At 41.3% G+C, this 17896-nt stretch overlaps 2 protein-coding genes across 2 annotated transcripts; both read right to left on the bottom strand.

Moving 5' to 3' along the window:
• Positions 1-1946: 1946 nt before the first annotated feature.
• On the bottom strand, positions 1947-9236 carry LOC139329863 (interferon-induced protein 44-like). The gene is made up of 8 exons (XM_070960449.1): positions 9167-9236; positions 7644-8186; positions 6850-6898; positions 6245-6440; positions 5991-6143; positions 5714-5885; positions 3257-3357; positions 1947-2345 (listed from the first exon to the last, which is right to left on the bottom strand). The coding sequence occupies exons 2-8, from the start codon at positions 8113-8115 to the stop codon at positions 2148-2150; spliced, it is 1341 nt and encodes a 446-aa protein (XP_070816550.1). The 5' UTR covers positions 8116-8186; positions 9167-9236; the 3' UTR covers positions 1947-2147.
• Positions 9237-10184: 948 nt separating this feature from the next.
• Positions 10185-17050, bottom strand: ifi44g (interferon induced protein 44g). The gene is made up of 8 exons (XM_070961423.1): positions 16963-17050; positions 14962-15119; positions 14063-14114; positions 13746-13941; positions 13316-13468; positions 12173-12344; positions 11327-11427; positions 10185-10619 (listed from the first exon to the last, which is right to left on the bottom strand). The coding sequence occupies exons 1-8, from the start codon at positions 16989-16991 to the stop codon at positions 10428-10430; spliced, it is 1053 nt and encodes a 350-aa protein (XP_070817524.1). The 5' UTR covers positions 16992-17050; the 3' UTR covers positions 10185-10427.
• Positions 17051-17896: the final 846 nt, after the last annotated feature.

Here is a 17896-nt window from a genome sequence, read left to right as displayed (position 1 = left end):
CAGTAGTAGCCTTTTAGTAGAGTTTTAGTTTTAGTTTTTTTTGTTCCGTCTAAGTTTTGTTAGTTAAGTTTGTTTTTTTTCACGTCTAGTTACTCTTAGCTGAGTTCTTTTCTTTGCTTTTGTCTTAAGTTTTGCACAGTCGTTTTGCTCCTTAAGTTTTCGTCTTCGAGCTACTCCAAGCCATTCCGGGTAGCGTAAATAATCTTCAGAAGACGTATTCTTATAATTTGCCGTAAACTTCAAAGTTAACTTCCTCTTTAGCCCAACGTTTTGTTTTGTTTTCATTAGTGAATTTAGGCAAGTAATACTAATTTTGTAGCCTTCTTCGACCGGCCATCGAAGAGACTCTTAATTTGTACTATCAGTCTAAAATAATCCGTCACGGACTCAACCGAACCAAACCCTGCGGCCAGCTGTTGATCCTTGGTCCGGTTCACAACCATCCGGAGCAGTCCATCATCTGTAACCGACCGCCGAACCAGTTCCAGAGACGCCCCGTTCCGCACCAGTTTGTCATCTTGGAGGTCTGGGCCTTCCACTAGACCACCAAGTAGATCGAGCCGCGGACGAACATCTGGAACGTCTTCGAGCCAGTTCGGAGCAGAGCACAACGGGACGCCAGCAACCAAGTAGGCACGCTAAGTGGGTTTGAATAAGAGTTGGTCCGTGAGGTTAAGATTAGGTCAATTCGTCCAAATTCTCTCCATTAATCGTTCTTTCCCTTAACTCTGCGTTCGCGTCCCCATTATTCCTTTTAGACTGCCTCTCACTATCGCCAATTTATTTACACTTGTGTTGCCATAAGTTTCTTGTGTGTTCTGTCATATCACCTCCCATCTTCTGTCTTATTGTTCATGGTACATTACCCATTATCCACAATTCTGCTTAATAAATGATATTTTGATTTAAGTCCTGGTTAGACGGTGTCCTTTTGAACTGAATATTTACGATCCCTGTATCCAGAATTTACACTTCAGGTTATCAGACTGGTTTACTGTTAGTTCATTCGTTAGTATTTATCAGCGTTATAGCAGTTAATTTCTGCAGTCCTTCTTAGCTGAGGAAGGTGGTGCCCCGACATTTTATCAACGAATGCAACATCAAATTAAGGTAGTACACACTACACTGGTGATTATTGTTGCTGAGAGCACAGCTGCCAATTTATAATCCACTCTAATTAACAGTTGTGTTCCATGATGCAAATGCAGGCGGTGAGTGGGATTAGGAGTGTGATGTGTGCCATGTAGTTTACAGTGTGCTGTAATACCACAGTCCTGTTACATGGAAAGAGTCTTCTCCTGGGCTAGTCTCCAGCGCCGTTTGCTGTACAGTAACTGTCTGACCTGCATTAATAAATTTCAGTTTTTCTGTTCATTCATGAACTTTGAGCTTTCATTGAACAGCTGAATACTGAGTTGTATTACACATTTTAGCAATAAGAAAGGATCGACATAGCAAGTCACATGCTCTATTCTCTTTAAAGAAGACTCTTAAAAGTTTCCCAATTCACATGAATCCAGCAGCGGTTTTTATTGGCACTGCCACCACCATAAGCACAGGCTGAATCTGCATAACATGCAACATAACAATGAACAGACATCAACAGTGACTTGACTGAAAAACGCTCTTGTGTGGACTCTTCTTCTCTGGTGTCTCAGGTGTACCAGCTCAGAACACATGAAGAAAAAGTGGTTGAATGTAATGAAGCAGGTTGTACTTGTACTTTTATTTTAGTCTTTTCATGCCACTTTCCACTCTGCATTTCAGAGGGAAACATAATATTTTTTACTTCACCACATTTATCAGAAAACATGCCAAAAGCTTAAGAAAATAGGTTTTGTTATGAATTATTAAAAGTAGAAACAAGTACAGCTGAAATGATTATTTGAGTTATCAGTGAGTTGCTAACCTCTTCTGCTTTTTGTTTTAATCTTAAAATAGATGGGAAAGCCATCTTGAAATAATGCAGGGGCTGCTCCCAAGTTGGAATAAGGAAGGTCTTATTCTGATAATTGACTTGACAACAGCATGAGTTTCAGTGCTCACGCTGTAAGTGCAGTGAAGCTGACCTAGACCTGCTCACTGGGTCACTCTGAGGGACATTTCACCACAGTCGGACAAGTTATTAACATCTGTTGGGCTAATTGTTACTGCTCTTTGAGTTCAATGTTGCTGAATCGGTCACTGATCTCATCGAAATAGTTATCAGCGAAGCGGAGCATCTGGATGACGGCGCTGAGCAGCAGGATGTCGCAGTTTGGGTCCAACTCCAACTCCTCGCTGTAGTTCCTCACCGGAACAATGCAGGACAGCGGCACACCGATCCGAGCACTGACCTCCTGCATCTGCAACACAAAGGACACAGATGAGGGTAGTTCATGCTTTTTCTGACACCACATAACAGAGACTTCCATTAACTTAAAGGTCCAGTGTGTAGGATTTGGTGGCATCTAGCAGTGAGGCTGCACATTACAACCACCTGAATACTCCTCTCCTCACCATCCCCTTTCAGGTGTGCAGGAGAGCCTACAGTGGCCACTAGAAACAGGAAAAGCTAGGGCCAGTGTTTGGATTGTCCTTTCTGGGCTAACGTAGAAACATGGCGGACTCTGTGGAAGAGGACCTGTCCTCTCTGGAGACATAAAGAGCTCATTCTAAGGTAATGAAAACACAACAATTCTTATTTTCAGGTGATTCTACATTGATCAAAACATGACTATAAATATTATATTCCATTTCTGCCAACACATCCCGCTGAACCCTACACACTAGACCTTTAAGCTCAACCACATTCTTTCTTCTTTTTTTTTTTTTCCTTTGGTCACAAACTCAACAAAAAGGCTGTTTGTGTTACAACCCTGATTCCAAAAAGTTGGAACACTCTGTGAAACATAATAGAACACAATCATTTACACATGAACTGTGTTTACCCACAGAGTTCCTGAGACCATGTAATATCACAATCATGGGTTCACTGCTGCATCAAATTCAGAATAAGCATATATTTACAAAAATCAAAGAAGCTGATGAGGTGAATGTTTGCCGAAACAAAGAGCCCAGGATTCAGCTCAGTTCAATTTTAGACAAAAAGTCACATTGAGACACTTTCCGTATAGAGCAGGTCTAGACCATACTCTTTAATGAAAAAGTTTTTCTTAAAAAAACCTCAAACAGTACCAGAATCTGGGCAAATGGGCCGATTTAAATGCTCTCTTTCAGAATAAAATCCTCCATTGGAGTTTCAAGTTGTTCTCACCATTTCCTTGATGTAGCCGCTCCTATAAATGTTCCTGATGTCCCGTGAAACGAAAGGACAGGCTTCATCCACTTTAGTCATCAGGACCAGCTGAGGAATCCCTAAAACCAACACAGCAAAACTATTTTCAAACAATAAAGAGTGGGGTTGTGGGTTGTGGTGGGGCTCATTGGGTGCTCAGCACCCCTAAAGCTCTGACCCTAGAATCGCCCCTGCTGTTCTCTAAAATCTGCTGTATTGTACAGCAGCATAGCAAAAGCTGCTAGTTAGGGCCATGGGGCAATCGCACTGTTTTTTCTTATTCCTCTTCCGTGTCAAATTTCGATTCGCTGCTAGTCCTACAGTTTTGAGAGCACCCAGTCAAAACGTGCGTCTTGATCGGGATTGGTGTGCTCTTATTTTTCCCTACGGAATACGAAAATTTCCCATTCAAAGTAAATGGCACAAGGCAAAAACAGTGAAAAAATTTCCACCTTTTTCAAAGGACTACTGCTCCGGCACACGTTCACTTAGAGACGCCATTCCAACTTTAAAACGTAAACACAAGTCTTGCATATTGGTGTATTATTCCACGTTTTGATAGGTCATATAGTTTTTGATCAATCACTGTTCAATGACCATGATCAATTTTGGAGAAATTTGGAAATTATAATGGGTGTGTATTGCATGGAATGTTCGCGCTAGAGTGGAGGAGACCAACTGCCAGAGTGGAGAGATGTTCTGAAAAGTGTCTGAAATTTTTTCTTTCCACGCTCCTCCAAACCACAAATTTCACTCCACACATGAAATTTTCCAAAGATGTAGTGCCGCTTATGCTGATTCTCACAATGTGCCTGGCTAAACAATAGGACTTACGATGTTTGACTTCTGTGCCTCTGAGCGAGGAGAGTAACTCTGACTTGGCCCATAGGGTCCAATACAAATCAAAAACAGGAGAGACAGAAGCCACCCATTTTTTAACTCACTCTAAAATCCACATTTTTGACCCCAGCAAAAAAAGAAATTGATCAACGTGTACGACAAAGCCTTGTAGCTTTGATGGTGAAGAAACTTCGGCAATAAGAGTTTTGTTGTTTGCGTGAGAAGCGTTTGTTCGAGGGGTGCGCCGAGGCCAAATTCAGATGTTTCTCAGACCTTCACAGAGCCAAAAGGGCCCATCACCACAGCGACCTATGGAGAAATGTTGAGATTATAATGGGTGTGTATTGCACGGAATGTTCATGTCAGAGTGGGTGATGTCATCGGTCAGAGTGGGAGAGAGCCGAAAAAAACTCCAGATTTTTTTCTCTTTCCACACTCCTCCCAGCCACAATTTGCACTCTACACGCATGATTTTTTCCACATTTGTAGACAAATTTGTTCTGTCTCTCACAATGTGCTCAAGAAATCAGAGAGACTTACAGAATTTGAATTATCAGCCCCTAAGTGCGGCCACATCTGTCTCTGCTCCTCATTGACTCCAATACAAAGGTTTTCTGAGAGAAGCAGAATGGACCCCTGTTTTTTTTACTCACAAGTGTCTGCAAAACATTGACTGTAGAAACACTGAAATCACACTGAATCTTTCAGGAAGTCCTGACAGCGATGATGGTCTGTGTTTTTTTCTGATTGGAGCTACCGTTTTGTCAGCATAAGCTGCGCTCAGCTGCGCTGAGAGCAGGTGTGTGCGTGTGCACCTGTGTCTGAGTGGGTGACATCATCAGTCAGACCACCTCAAGTTGCCGTGGCAACCTCTGGGCCTCAGTACTTCTTTGAGCACTCCTCTCCCACACACACAAACACACATATGTAGCTTCTCTGCAGCTATGTAGCTGATTCAAATGATCAGCTCGTCATCAAGCTCTGCAGTGGCTTGATAACTAGCCACTTATCTTACTTACTATTACTAGTGAGTTTGAAATGTTAGTCATGTCATGAGTGATGTTGGCCTGTTAGCATTAGCCACAATGCTGTTGATATCAGGTTGTTGTGCTAATATGCTAATGGTTAGCATGCTAATGCTAACATACAGTAAAATGATTCTGAAATGTATTCTAATGGTGCTTGAGATCATTTTAATGTGTTATTTGACATGCTAATGTTAGCTTAGCATTAGCCACTGTTAGCATTGTCATAATGAACACACTCTGGCAGTAGCCCCCATGACCTTTTCAAAATTTCCCCAGGGGAAATTGTCTAGTTTGTATAGTTACAGTGCAACCATTTGCACAAAGTTAGACGTCACTGGAAAATAGAGTATATAGTATGAACTGCAGTACTATGTTAGCACTCCTTACATGTTTCAGTGGTCAAAATAAGCACTATATATAGTACTGCACATGCTCTGTATGCATACATTCTTGCAATATCTCATCTTTTTTGTAGATCTTACCATCTTTTATCCAAAAACGCCTTACTCAATGAGGTCTAGAAATGCAGCAACAGCACTAAGATGAGGTGGGACTGATTTTAACTGACCCATTAAGTTGACCTTTTTGCGGATAGCATCCAGCTTCTCCTCCAGCTTTGTGGGCATGATGGAGACCTTGCAGGCATCAATGACGTAGGCCACACAGTGGATCTTGTCTTTGAGGCTTGAAGACTTCCGATAGCCGTGGGCGTCCGCATGCAGAGGAGCAGAGGGGTTGAACTACAGTCATAGTTGAGGAGAAAGACAGCGACAGTTTGAGTAAACTACAGCCAAATTAGTGGCTCATACATTCAATGCACTACTCAATATAACAAAAAGCTCTACCTGATAACGGTCTGGCAGATGACCACTGAGGATGCTACTGATGTCATCTATATTAAGCCCCGCCCCTGTGCTTTCCTCCAATCCCATGGTATCACACAAGATGATTGGCAGAGGTTTTCCTTCTCGCCCAGCTTTCAAAGTGTGGGAACGAAACTGTCAAGCACAAGATGATGAAGTGAGAGATCACAAATAGGACAGGGCAGAGTTTGAAATCAGTCACCGCAAACTGAGATCAGTACAAGGCTGGAACTGACCTGCGTGGTGAGGCTGGTGGCAGAGCAGCCAGCGATGGCCTGGCTGGTGACGTGGCCTCTGAAAACAGAGTTGATCGAATTGAAGAAGCTGGACTTTCCAGCTCCAACTGGTCCAATGAGCAGGATCCGAACCTGGGACACAGAGTTGACTGTGGGTTTGTAGCTCTTAATGCTCTCCATCAGCTCCATCCTCTTCCTGCAGAAACAAGAAAAGATGTGAACTTGTGAAAAGGTTGCAAGTTGTTTTCAGCCTGGCTGTTGGAGTCTTTTTGTGCAGTCAGTTGACCTCTGTGATGGCAGCAGGGATGCTGCGGGTGCATTTATGACAATTCATCCAGATTTGAACATTTAAAAATGGTATAGCACAGTAAGGATGGCAAGCAGTGGACATTGAGTCCACCATAATCTAAAATAGCTGGTACAGTATTCAGTCAATCATAACAGCATTGCATGTCATGGCATGTGGAACACATTCATATTTAAGTGATTAGCACACTGTATTATCTTTAGAGATAATCAATTTGTATCATATAGTATTCTAGATTGCACTGTAATAAAGCATTTTAATGGCACTGTGAGGAGGATGATGGCTTTATCCATCTTACCCAGACTCCCAGGTTATAGTCCTCCATGGCCTCTCAAACTCCTTGGTTTCTGTTGAAGAGCAAATACAACTTTTAGAAAACCATGATCTCATCAGATTTAATAAAAATATCACCCATCTACACAACTTTGTTTCTATTTATTTTTTTATTTTTTTATTTTTTTTGCAGTTTTTCCTTTATGATGGGTTTACATGATACATTGACAAAATACCTTATCATTAATATAACTAATATCAGTTTATTGTATTAATAATGATTGTATGTTGTTTGGGTTAAGCAGATTAATCAACAGCACCCGATAAAAGTTCAACAAGCTCAACAATACTACCTAAAGTGTGATATGAAACATTGTCTGCGGGGTTATATATCTCTCTGTTTGGTTGAAGGGAGGTTAGTCTTTTTGCTTTTTTCAGCCCTGATTATTAAATTTCATTCTTCCCTTGTAAGCTTTACTGCAAAGAGCTGGTGCTTAGAACAAATTTTAAGCTACAGTGGTTTGTGTCACCTACAGTAATGAAAGAAATCTGATCATGTACCTAAAAGGCTGCAGCTCTTTCATAGGTTTTATTATTATTTGGAATCCAGGGTTTGGGCGAATACACGCACAGTTCTGAAAGTTTCTGTAACTATTTGAAACAATGAACAACAATGGTCAATGGAGTCAAACAGTAGGTAGTGGAACATGGTTGGTATGGATGCACAGACAGACACATCATGAAATATGTCAGAGACCTCTATGATTTGCCACACCAAAGCATCAAAAATCAAAATTTGGTCATTTCTAGTGAACTCACCCTCCACTTGATAGACTTCACACTCAGTCAGGTTGAGGTTGTTGCCATGCATTTCTGCAGCATTGAAGTTGTAGTGATTTCCTGGATTGTTATAGACGACTGCTTTGCTCCCATTGACCAGAACCAATGCTTCCCCAAAATATGGACCCGAGTTACTTATCATTCTCACTGCATGAGGCGGACTGGTGACTGGATATTTGAGGAGCTTTTCTCCACTGAAAGTGTAAAGAAAGGCCTGGTCATCATACACGTACTGTCCAGACTGACTGAACGGTTGTTTGGTGTAACCTCCAAACACAAAACCAGAGGCGTTGTAGCCCACAGACACTGTGGGGCTGCGGCTGTCACACTGTTGGTGGAAGGCTGCTCCGGTGAAACCATGGACGCTGGCCTTGTACAGCAGCCGCAGTTTGACATTTCCCAGCTGGGAGCAGATTGTTTTCTGCTGGCTCCTGGTTAACCTGGGGTTCATCCTGGAAGGTTGGGATGCTTAAGTGTGTAAAGGATGCTGAATGAACCTTTGATGTTTGCTCACTTTGGTGCCTAAATGCAAGAAGACACACAGATGCATTAAAAGTCAGGATATCTAGATTAACAGATCCTTGGTTAATCCCCCTGGATAAACCTGGTTTATGTATCATCCTGGTTGTGCCAAATGTTCATGGTTTGATTTGTTTGTGAAATTATAGAAATGATGGTCCTTCCATTCTTATCAATCAAGAAATAACACAAGAAATAAATCTAATAAAAAAATAAGTAAAATAAAAGCATTAGTCACATCATCATAAAGCAACATTCCACAAAAGCTTAATAAAACAGGGATATAAGAATCATTCAAACAATACCATGACAAACTACACTTAAGTTTACTTCCAAATGTCCAATCTTGAATAACACAATGTATAAAGTACTGTTCTTTATTGTACTTTAATTTACTGTAGCTAGCTCCTCTATTCCTTCTCAGCTGTTTCTTTAATTTCTTGTTAACCAATGGCAAAAAACTAGAAGTGTTGCTTTTTGTGTGGGGGTTTTTTTTGTGCAACCTTTGAAACAGAAACTGAAAGAATTTCTCTCAGACTGACAAAAAAACAATGAAGTTAAGACAAGCAGGTTTGCCTCTCCTTCATACATCATAAGGTTGAACAGTTACTTTCAGTTTGCTCTGAAATTGATCAATGTGTTTGCCATATTTTTCCAACAGGATCCTAATTTCTTTTAGAATAATTTAAAATCGTATTAATTACACATGTGGCTTTCACCAGAGTAAATTTGTGAACTGTTGGTCTGTTGGTTTAATCCTTGGAACTATTCCTAAAGGCAGCTTAAAATAAAAAGGATAATCAAGGTCTGCCAGCTTTTGCGGTGTGGTTGTTAACTTGGACAAAGTCTTAAGAGAGTATATTCTGAGTTTAGAAACACAGTACGTAATAGTTTGTTGCACAGAAGTTAATAAAACATAAAAAATTCCATTGATTTACTAACAAGTTTAGCAAAACATTAAAATTCAGTGTTTTCATCCTTACCTCCTTCTCTTCTAGATAGTTGAGAGAGGTGACCAGCTTGTAGTTGCAGGAGACACAGGCCTGCCTGGCAGGAGTGAAAGTGCAAGTGTCCAGAGCACCCTAATTATATTTTTGTGTGTCATCGGTGTAGCTCCTCCCTCTGACTCGCCCGAAACACCACTTTTTTCTGAGACTGGCTTGTAGAATTGGCCATCTAGGAAAACTTGTCACAAATGGATCACTTCAGTCAGAGTGCCACCTGCTCATGAGCACGTGCACATTCTTGAGATTTGACCATTAGCATAATTGATGACTCTCTCCCCCCATCCAGCTATACATTCATTCATGTCCCACTGACGCAAATTGGCTTCTTCTTCGGACTCTTTCCCATGGAACATGGTTGCACCTGCTGCTGTGGTCCTGCCTGATGCCCGCGGCTGGTGTCATTATTCTTATTCATATTTCTATTGTCATATACATATTCATACACATATCCCATCATGCCTCAACTATATAGATATAGTCAGATTTCTATTATTATTCCATACATATACTATCATATACAGTCATACATTAACATATACACATACTGTGTCTCAACCCAGTTGGTCGAGGCAGATGGCCGCCCAGCAATAAAGATGCCAATTTGTCATCCATTTTCTATACCGCGTATCCCTTTCGGGGTTGCGGGGGGTGCTGGAGCCTATCCCAGCCGTCAACGGGCGAGAGGCGGGGTACACCCTGGACCAGTCACCAGTCGATCGCAGAGCACAAACACACAACCATTTACACTCACACTCACACCTAGGGGCAATTTTACAGTAACCAATTAACCTAATGAGCATGTTTTTGGAGTGCCTGGAGAAAACTCTGCACAGCATGCACGGGAAGAACATGCAAACTCCACACAGAAAGGCCCGACCCAAGAATCGAACCGGCAACCTTGTTGCTGAGGCACACGCACTACCTGCTGCGCCACTGTGCAGCCTGCCAATAAAATCATACAATCCAAAATAAATTAATTGAACCTCACAGTAAATGATGAAAATGCTTATATATTTTATTAATATTTATTTTGCATTAACTTCATTAATTAAATTAATTCAGATCAAAGCGATCATGATTCTGTGTCAAACCAGATACCCCCCCAAAGACTATGTGTACATAATTAGTATGACAGGTCCGGACCACTGTCAATTTCATTTGATTCTTACATGAGACCCAATACAATATGACAAGATTTAACATTGTTTGAAAGGCATATTCCAGTCGCTCAGATATTTTAGTCTGTCTTTGGCCCTGTGTACTGTGGTATGTTGTCATGGAAATACAGGTCAGCATACTGCAGGATGTGATCGACTGCTTTAAGCAGAAGCACGTCAGTGTTCACATCCACGGCCAACTCTGAGGAGTAGTTCTTCACTGGGACGATGTAGGAGGTGGACATACCCAACAGAGCTCCAGCTTTATCCATCTGCAAACACACACACACACACACACACACACACACACACACACACACACACACACACACACACACACACACACCACTGGGAACCTTCAGATTTTCACACTAACAGTATTGGTCTGTAAGGAGGTACAATAAAGTTATTCTCACCTTTGACAGAAAAAACTCCTGCATACTCTTAGTTTGAAAATAATCCAGACTGAGAGGAATTAGATACCTTGTAGTTCCTCATTTCTGGAAATGTAGGCACTGTTAAATGCTAAAATAATGCGGACCTGCTAACCATGGGAAAATAACTTGAGTGTGTGCTTGCATGCTTTTGCACCACTTCGTTTCGCACGTGGTCATTTTCATCATGAATATCTCATATATCAAAAAATTGATATCAAAAAATGCTAATTTTTCTGAGTTTCAAAGTTTCTATTCAGGATTTCCATTTTATCTACTAATTAAATGCTTGAATCATCTTATATAGACACACATCATAAAGGCCTGATGAAAAATTATATTATAACATTATTTTGCTGTTTTTGAATCATTATCATCCCTGCTTGATATTTAGGTGAAGGTAGAATTAAGCTGGCACTGTGGTCAAGCTCCTCTTTTGCTTTCTGGCAGGCTAAATGCTGCTGCCTCTAGCTGTCAGACGTGAGTACTGCATGTGCACAATTTAACTCACAGGCTCAAACTTGATATGCTTTATTTCAGCCTACCATGTCCCGAATGATGTGGCTCTTGTAAACCTGGGTGACATCTTTGGCCGTTTGTGGACAAATTTGGTCTATGTGGGTCATCAGAGCCACCTGGTGAACACCTAATGGACAGAAAACAGCGCTGTTATTATGGTTTCACCGCAATGAAAAAGCATTTTATTGTTACATTCTCAGAGAAATAAATTACTGACAGTGGGGATTTCAACAGTACTTTCTTTCAGTGGGCCTCTACATCAAGCCCAAAGTTGTTATGCACATCAGTCCCTCTGCAGTTCTAAACAATAGTAGGAAATTAATAATAGTAGGAATTAAAGAGTGGTTGCAAAGTGGCAACAGTTATCTAACACAAACTGAACTAATGGCAGAATGTCAGTTTAACATCAGCGTGTATGTGTGTGTGTGTGTGTGTGTGTGTGTGTGTGTGTGTGTGTGTGTGTGACCAGGTATTTATCACGTTGTGGGGACAAAAATCTGTTTACACAGTCACATTGTGGGGACTGACCTCCCTTATGGGGACAAAATGCAGGTCCCCTTAATGTAAATCATTCAATTTCAGGGTGCAGACTGAGGATAGGGTTACGGGTTAGGTAAGGTTAGGTTAGGTACAGGGTTAGGAATAGGCAGATAGTGGTTATGGTTAGGGTTAGGGTAAGGGTAAGGCTCCAGGAAATGAATGTAAGTCTATGTAATGTCCCCACAAGTGATATAAACACTATGTGTGTGTGTGTGTGTGTGTGTGTGTGTGTGTGTGTGTGTGTGTGTGTGTGTGTGTGTGTGTGTGTGTGTGTGTGTGTGTGTGTGTGTGTGTGTGTGTGTGTGTGGCTGCTCTGTCGCTGTGTTTCTTACCCAGGTCACTGATGTGCTCTCTGAGCTGCTGGAAGGTGCCCCTGAGGCCTTTAGGGTAAGTCAGGATTTCTGAAGCGTTCACCACAAATACCACACAATGGATCTTGCCTCTGAGGACTGGCCCCTTCACATATCCCACAGTCTCAGTACTCACTGGGTGATCTGGACTGAACTGGGAGAGAGCAATGAGAGGACAGTGAATGAAGAACAGCTCCTGTTGCGTGTTAGCATGGCAACATTTTCTAGCTAACACTAAACACTAGAAATGTACATGATTAGTCGATTATGTTGCTTCCTTCGATAGCTGGCACAAGAAACACTAGTTGGTTCAATGTATCATTTTATTAATGTACACATTTAAATTACAGCGTAATGTGTTCATAATGCACGGCTGGGTTACTGTTACCCCTTTACCAGGAAAATCTGTTGAAGTCTGATGTTCGCCCTCTTGCTCACTCCTCTCCTGATTCGAATTAAAGGTTTATTCCAGCTAAACCACTGTTGGTGGTGATTGTTGGAACAGTGTAAAGACGAACCAAGAAGGCTTTGGTGAGTTCTAATTTGTTTCTGTAAAGTTTGAATGAAGTGTGTTTTATGATGATAACATTTTGTTTCTGTGAACAGAGTCTGGTGACTTTGGCACAAGCAATAGAACAGCTGTATCTGGTTAAACAAGAAAGATCTGACTCTAACAAGATCTACCTCTGTAAGGATCCTTTCCATAATGTTGTCAGACACTTAGAATAACTATCTGAGCCTGTCAGTGGCAAAACACATACACTTTTAGAGGACGTACATTGACAGTCCGCAAAAGCATGGGGGGATTACATTCCAGCCCATATCGTAGCTGATGGTGCCAGCACTCTCGGTCAATACCGGACCAATTTCAAAAACTGTTGTCCCCATTAGTCACTGAAAATAATAAACATGGGAAATCAGGTCCAGAAACAGATTATATTTGACTGGAATTCCTCCCATTCTTCATAAGCACTGATATATTCAAGAATGAATATTGACTGACTGGGAGATGTCCAGTCCAGAGTGCTCCTCAGCACAGAATTAACCAGTTAGTTACTTACATGGCTATTGAAAGCAAAATTAAGTGAAACTGAAATCCCTCACTACGATAATGATCCTGCTTACCTTGTGTCCCTCAGGCACATGACCTTTAATGACAGACAGAACGTCATGGAGGGTCAGTCCGGTCATCTCTCCATCCCCCAGAGCCATAATATCACACAGCACCAGTCCATTAGGATTCTCTCCCTTCTGTCCACGGATGTTGAAGGACTGCAGCTGACAAGCAAAGCAAAACGAAAGTTGATGGGATGGATGCCTAAAGCGAAGCAACAGCACACCTGCTGACCGGAGGCTTGCACCTCCTCTAGTGTATCTATATTTTAATCTTTGTTATTTTGCTGTTGATACCCTCCTAAGGGACTCACTGCTCAAAAGGCCAGACGAGGCCCAATTTTCCTTCTTTTTTTTTTTTTTTAAAGAAACCCACCCATGAATTTCAGCTCAAGCAAATCACAATAGTTTAAGTTATTTAGTGTTAGTGCTCCACTTGTACCTTCTTGGTGAAGCTGGTTGAGGAGGAGCCCACCATTGCCCGGTTGGTGACTCTTCCAAAAAACGCAGACTGGACTGAGCTGATGAAGCTGGACTTTCCAGAGCTGACAGGGCCGAGGAGGAGAACCCGAGCCTGAGTCACCTCTTCAGAGCTCGGACTGTAGGAGCTGATGGTCTTCATCAGGTGTTTCCTTTCCCTAGATTAGAATTTAAGAGAATTTTCAGAGCACTTTATTGAAGTATAATGAAGACACAGGAGGAGTTTCATAAAATAACGACTAGCTGAAAGCGTGACTTTAATGTCGCAGCTCTACTCACTCTTCTGTCCACTCCATGTCTCTCCATTGAGATTCCAGCATAGTTTGAGCCGCTGGGGAATATTAAAGAGTTGAGCTTTAATGAAATATACAGTGTGTGCCGTGTTTCACCTCTTCTGAAAAGTGAAATGTGTGAAAATAAAACTCATTATTACAGTGGGCTTTGCATTTGCATATTATCGGATGTATTGTTCTAATTCTATGGATAAGTAGCAAAATATAAAATGTACAGTGTATACATAATAATAATAATAATAAGAAGAAGAAGAAGAAGAAGAAGAAGAAGAAGAAGAAGAAGAAGAATATATTTTATTTATAACACACTTTTCATTCCAAGAAATCTCAAAGTGCTACAGCACACGTTACAGTAAAAACATAAAAAATGTAAAAAGAGTACTTAAAAGCCTCTTTAAAGAGAAAGGTCATGTATTAATGTGGCAAATGCAGCAGCAGCATTCAACAAACAAAGCTTGCATACATTTCATACAAGTTTGAGACACATAATACAGACACGAGAGACTCTTTTGCTCAAACATTCTTATGCTATCCTATTCTTACTGAAGAGAAAGCTCAGTTCATTTAGTGTTTATTTATATGCAGAAGTATTTCACTTTTGACTCCCCATAGAATGAGTCCACGTGTCATCGGTGGTCAGTTTGATGTTTTTCTTGAAAAAGAAGGCAGTTTTCCTTTTTCTGTCTCAACAGAGGAGTTGTTGGTTGACAGGTTTTTCTCTTTAGACTCACTAAATGACTTTGTTAATTGCACGAATGGTTTTGAAGTGTGCATTAACTGTTTGACAAAAAGTGAGGCAATGGCTTCAACCATTTTCTAGTACGTATTCAGTGGCAGTGCTGGACTTTGACAGTTGTCTTGGCTTGGAACTGTTTAGTAACTTACCTGGAAATGTAAACACAGGTTTGCTCTCCATTTTCTCTGTTGAACTGGTGGTTGAAACAATGCCGGGAGCATCTTTGGTTCTCGCTGCTTTGCGGATAGCAGGTTGGGCAAAAGTTGGTTTGAACAACTTGGGTTCTACAAATAAGGCACTGCCGCTGCTGAAGCCGATGAATAAAACAAGCACATGCATCAGAGGAAGAGCAAAGACAAAGAAAAGAGGCAGAAATTAACTTGAATATCCTAGGTTAAAGGTCTTACACTTAAAATACTTCATATGTGACCTAAAAATGTGATCTGAAAATAGCTGCGCTGTTGAGATGGACAGAGTAGAAGAAAAAGAGTCTGTAATACAGCCATGACTGGTATGAGCGGAGCAACAGGGATGACAGAGATGGTTCAGATGTAGTTCTGAATACTGCAGGCTGAGGGGGGAGAGTGGAAACAGGTGAGCATAGGGGCAAGCAGGGCCAGGTGACTGGAAGCAGAGGGAAACAGGCTATTGCAGAGCGAGAGGGAGCGGCTGGATATGGGAGTGAGATGACTGGGACAAGATACAAAGTCAGAGGCCATCTGGTGGACAGGACAAGAATGGCAATGAATGTGTCTGAGGAAGTTTGAATGTGGCTGTGGGGAGGGACAGAGAGGCGGGTTATGGCAAATACAAGTCAGAAATAAAGCATGGCAAAAAGCAAAACATGGAAACATTTGACCCATGACTTATATGCATAAACAGGACCAGACCCTGTCTGAACACAGCATCCAACTCCTTCCTCACTGCGACTCCTCTGAGATGTAGGGCAAATTGTGATTGCAGTGTAGGCCAATGTCTGTGCCTCTAAACTGTGATTCTGAGCAATTGGTAAACTGATGCTGTGCAATAACATATTCCTGGCAATGCATGGTAAGCCATATAAACCCATCAGCATGGGGAAAGGTTAAGGCATCACTGTAAACCTACCTTCCTTGCATGCTGTTTGCTTTCTGTCATCCTTCTCTTCACATTCCCCGTCTCTTTCACACGACTTGATAAAGCTAAATTAACTGTCCTGTTGGATTAAGTGGAAATAATGTATGACAGCCAGGTCAACTAATGCTGTATCCAACATCTCTGCTGAGTTCGAGGACACCTAGTGTTACATGTACGCTTACTGTGGAGAGTGCACCACAGATGCGATGAATAATACCACTAAAAGTCTACATGCAGACACAAATAGCGCATGTTTTAGCATTGTAAATTATATGTTGGGGGGGGGGTTATGTTTGGACAAAAAGATTTAGGTTTCTTTGATAATTTATCCGCCATCTGTCTTTGAATGGTGCAGCATTACATGAATAATCAATCAAACAGGTTAAGTCTCTATCACAGCCATCAATCAGATATTATGACATCTCCTCTCTGTAAAGCAGACATTTTTAGGCTACTATAAAACTGAAAAATTGCTATGATGATGATGATGTTTATTTATTTATTTTAATGACTGCAGCAGCCACACAGCAGTTCATGATTAACCGCTGACGCGCAGCTCGTGATATCTGTTAGATAAGTGATCACGTGAGCTCAGTTAAACGAACAGTTAGCTAGCTTTATCTATACTCTGACATATAGAATAAACACTGTAGAAATGGAAATGTAGACTGCATAAAATAGCTTTATTTTCTGCAAAGACGAAAGCAAAAATGAGACGTAATAACTCACAAACTTGAGATTATGTCTAGAAAATCTTACTGACCCAGTTCTTCGTAAACCCACATGAAGCTAACTGACGTTAAACCAAGATCCAGTTAGCTAATGTTAGTCAACTAATGCTCACTTCTTGAATAGCTCCCAGCCTGCCTGCAAGCATCCAAGAAAGGCTTACAAAGCTGTCTCCCACACAGCGGACGCGGCCCAAAGCGTTTCCACAGGTTAGCACTTATCAGCTCTACTGCCATCCTTCATCAAACTGAACTTTGCTAAGTGAAGTTCAAAGTTAGTTTACACATCGTGAAATATGAACCTACCACAGTGTTTCTCCGGTTTTTGTCTCCATTACCACCGCTGTAACGTTACAAGAGGCCAACTACAACAGCAAGAAGGCAGGCGAATAATAAAAACACAGGCCATGCCTCTTCTGACGAAAAGAAAGTGAAACCTCAGCTGTTACACAGAGAAAAGGTAGAAACAAAACTCTACACAGCGCCGACTTGTTGTTCCCCAAACCTCAAACACGAACACTTTCAGTGGTTTGGGCTAATGTTGAAGGATGCTGCCCTATCAGTTTATATAACGATTAAAGTATTAGTAGCATGACTCGTAACACTACATTATTTCAGACACTTTGATTGCGTTTGTAAACAACTGTAAATAATGTGTAAAATGTTGAAAAACCTCTTTGTGAACGCGATTAACGGGACTTTATCACGCATTTAAATACAGGAGCCGTGCAGCCTGTGAAGCTGTAAATGCTTACCTCCTCTTTACACCTGAGGATGACCACTTATTCCCATAAAAGGTGGAGGAAACCACCATTTTTTTTAAGTTTCACAATTAACACGTTCATGCTCAAATTTGAGTGTAAGTGACCTCATGTTGTAAAATCTGTGCATCACATGCACTTTCATTTCTCCTGCACATGTAGGCTGCAGGGGGTGACACTGACAGCATGAAGTACTGCAGGTGTGCAGCTTTTAATGTGGAGCAGACTTACCTGGGAGAGGAACAACAGGCTGATTGAACAGTGGAGAGTTGGTGTCAGTAGACATGAAAATATCAGATGTGAGACATGCTGTAATGCCAAGGACAGACAGAAGCAGTACACTAATCTCCCACTGACATTGCTGCATGAAGACATTTGTCTACTTTACTGTGCAATGTTATGGCAGTGTTTTTTAATTTTTGTTACTGTATCTGAAGAGATTGGAAGAGGAACAATGCACTCTGGCAGCGGGACAGAGT

The sequence above is a fragment of the Chaetodon trifascialis genome, chromosome 4 (assembly GCF_039877785.1).
Source record: "Chaetodon trifascialis isolate fChaTrf1 chromosome 4, fChaTrf1.hap1, whole genome shotgun sequence".
Classification (NCBI taxonomy): domain Eukaryota; kingdom Metazoa; phylum Chordata; class Actinopteri; order Chaetodontiformes; family Chaetodontidae; genus Chaetodon; species Chaetodon trifascialis.
Note: the sequence above shows the minus strand (reverse complement) of the source record. Positions and strands in the feature narration are given on the sequence as shown.

Bases quoted from the DNA above. Each gene is read 5' to 3' on its own strand.
- ifi44g (XM_070961423.1), bottom strand. From the start codon at position 16,991: ATGGAGACAAAAACCGGAGAAACACTGTG. The intron at 14,115-14,961 runs GTAAGTTACTAA...AATATTCCCCAG, and splicing joins ACCTGTGTTTACATTTCCAG to CGGCTCAAACTATGCTGGAA. The intron at 10,620-11,326 runs GTAGGCTGAAAT...GTGTGTTTGCAG, and splicing joins GCCACATCATTCGGGACATG to ATGGATAAAGCTGGAGCTCT.
- LOC139329863 (XM_070960449.1), bottom strand. From the start codon at position 8,115: ATGAACCCCAGGTTAACCAGGAGCCAGCAGAAAACAATCTGCTCCCAG. The intron at 6,899-7,643 runs GTGAGTTCACTA...GCTCTTCAACAG, and splicing joins TGAAGTCTATCAAGTGGAGG to AAACCAAGGAGTTTGAGAGG. The intron at 3,358-5,713 runs GTCAGTTAAAAT...TGTTGGTTTTAG, and splicing joins CAAAAAGGTCAACTTAATGG to GGATTCCTCAGCTGGTCCTG.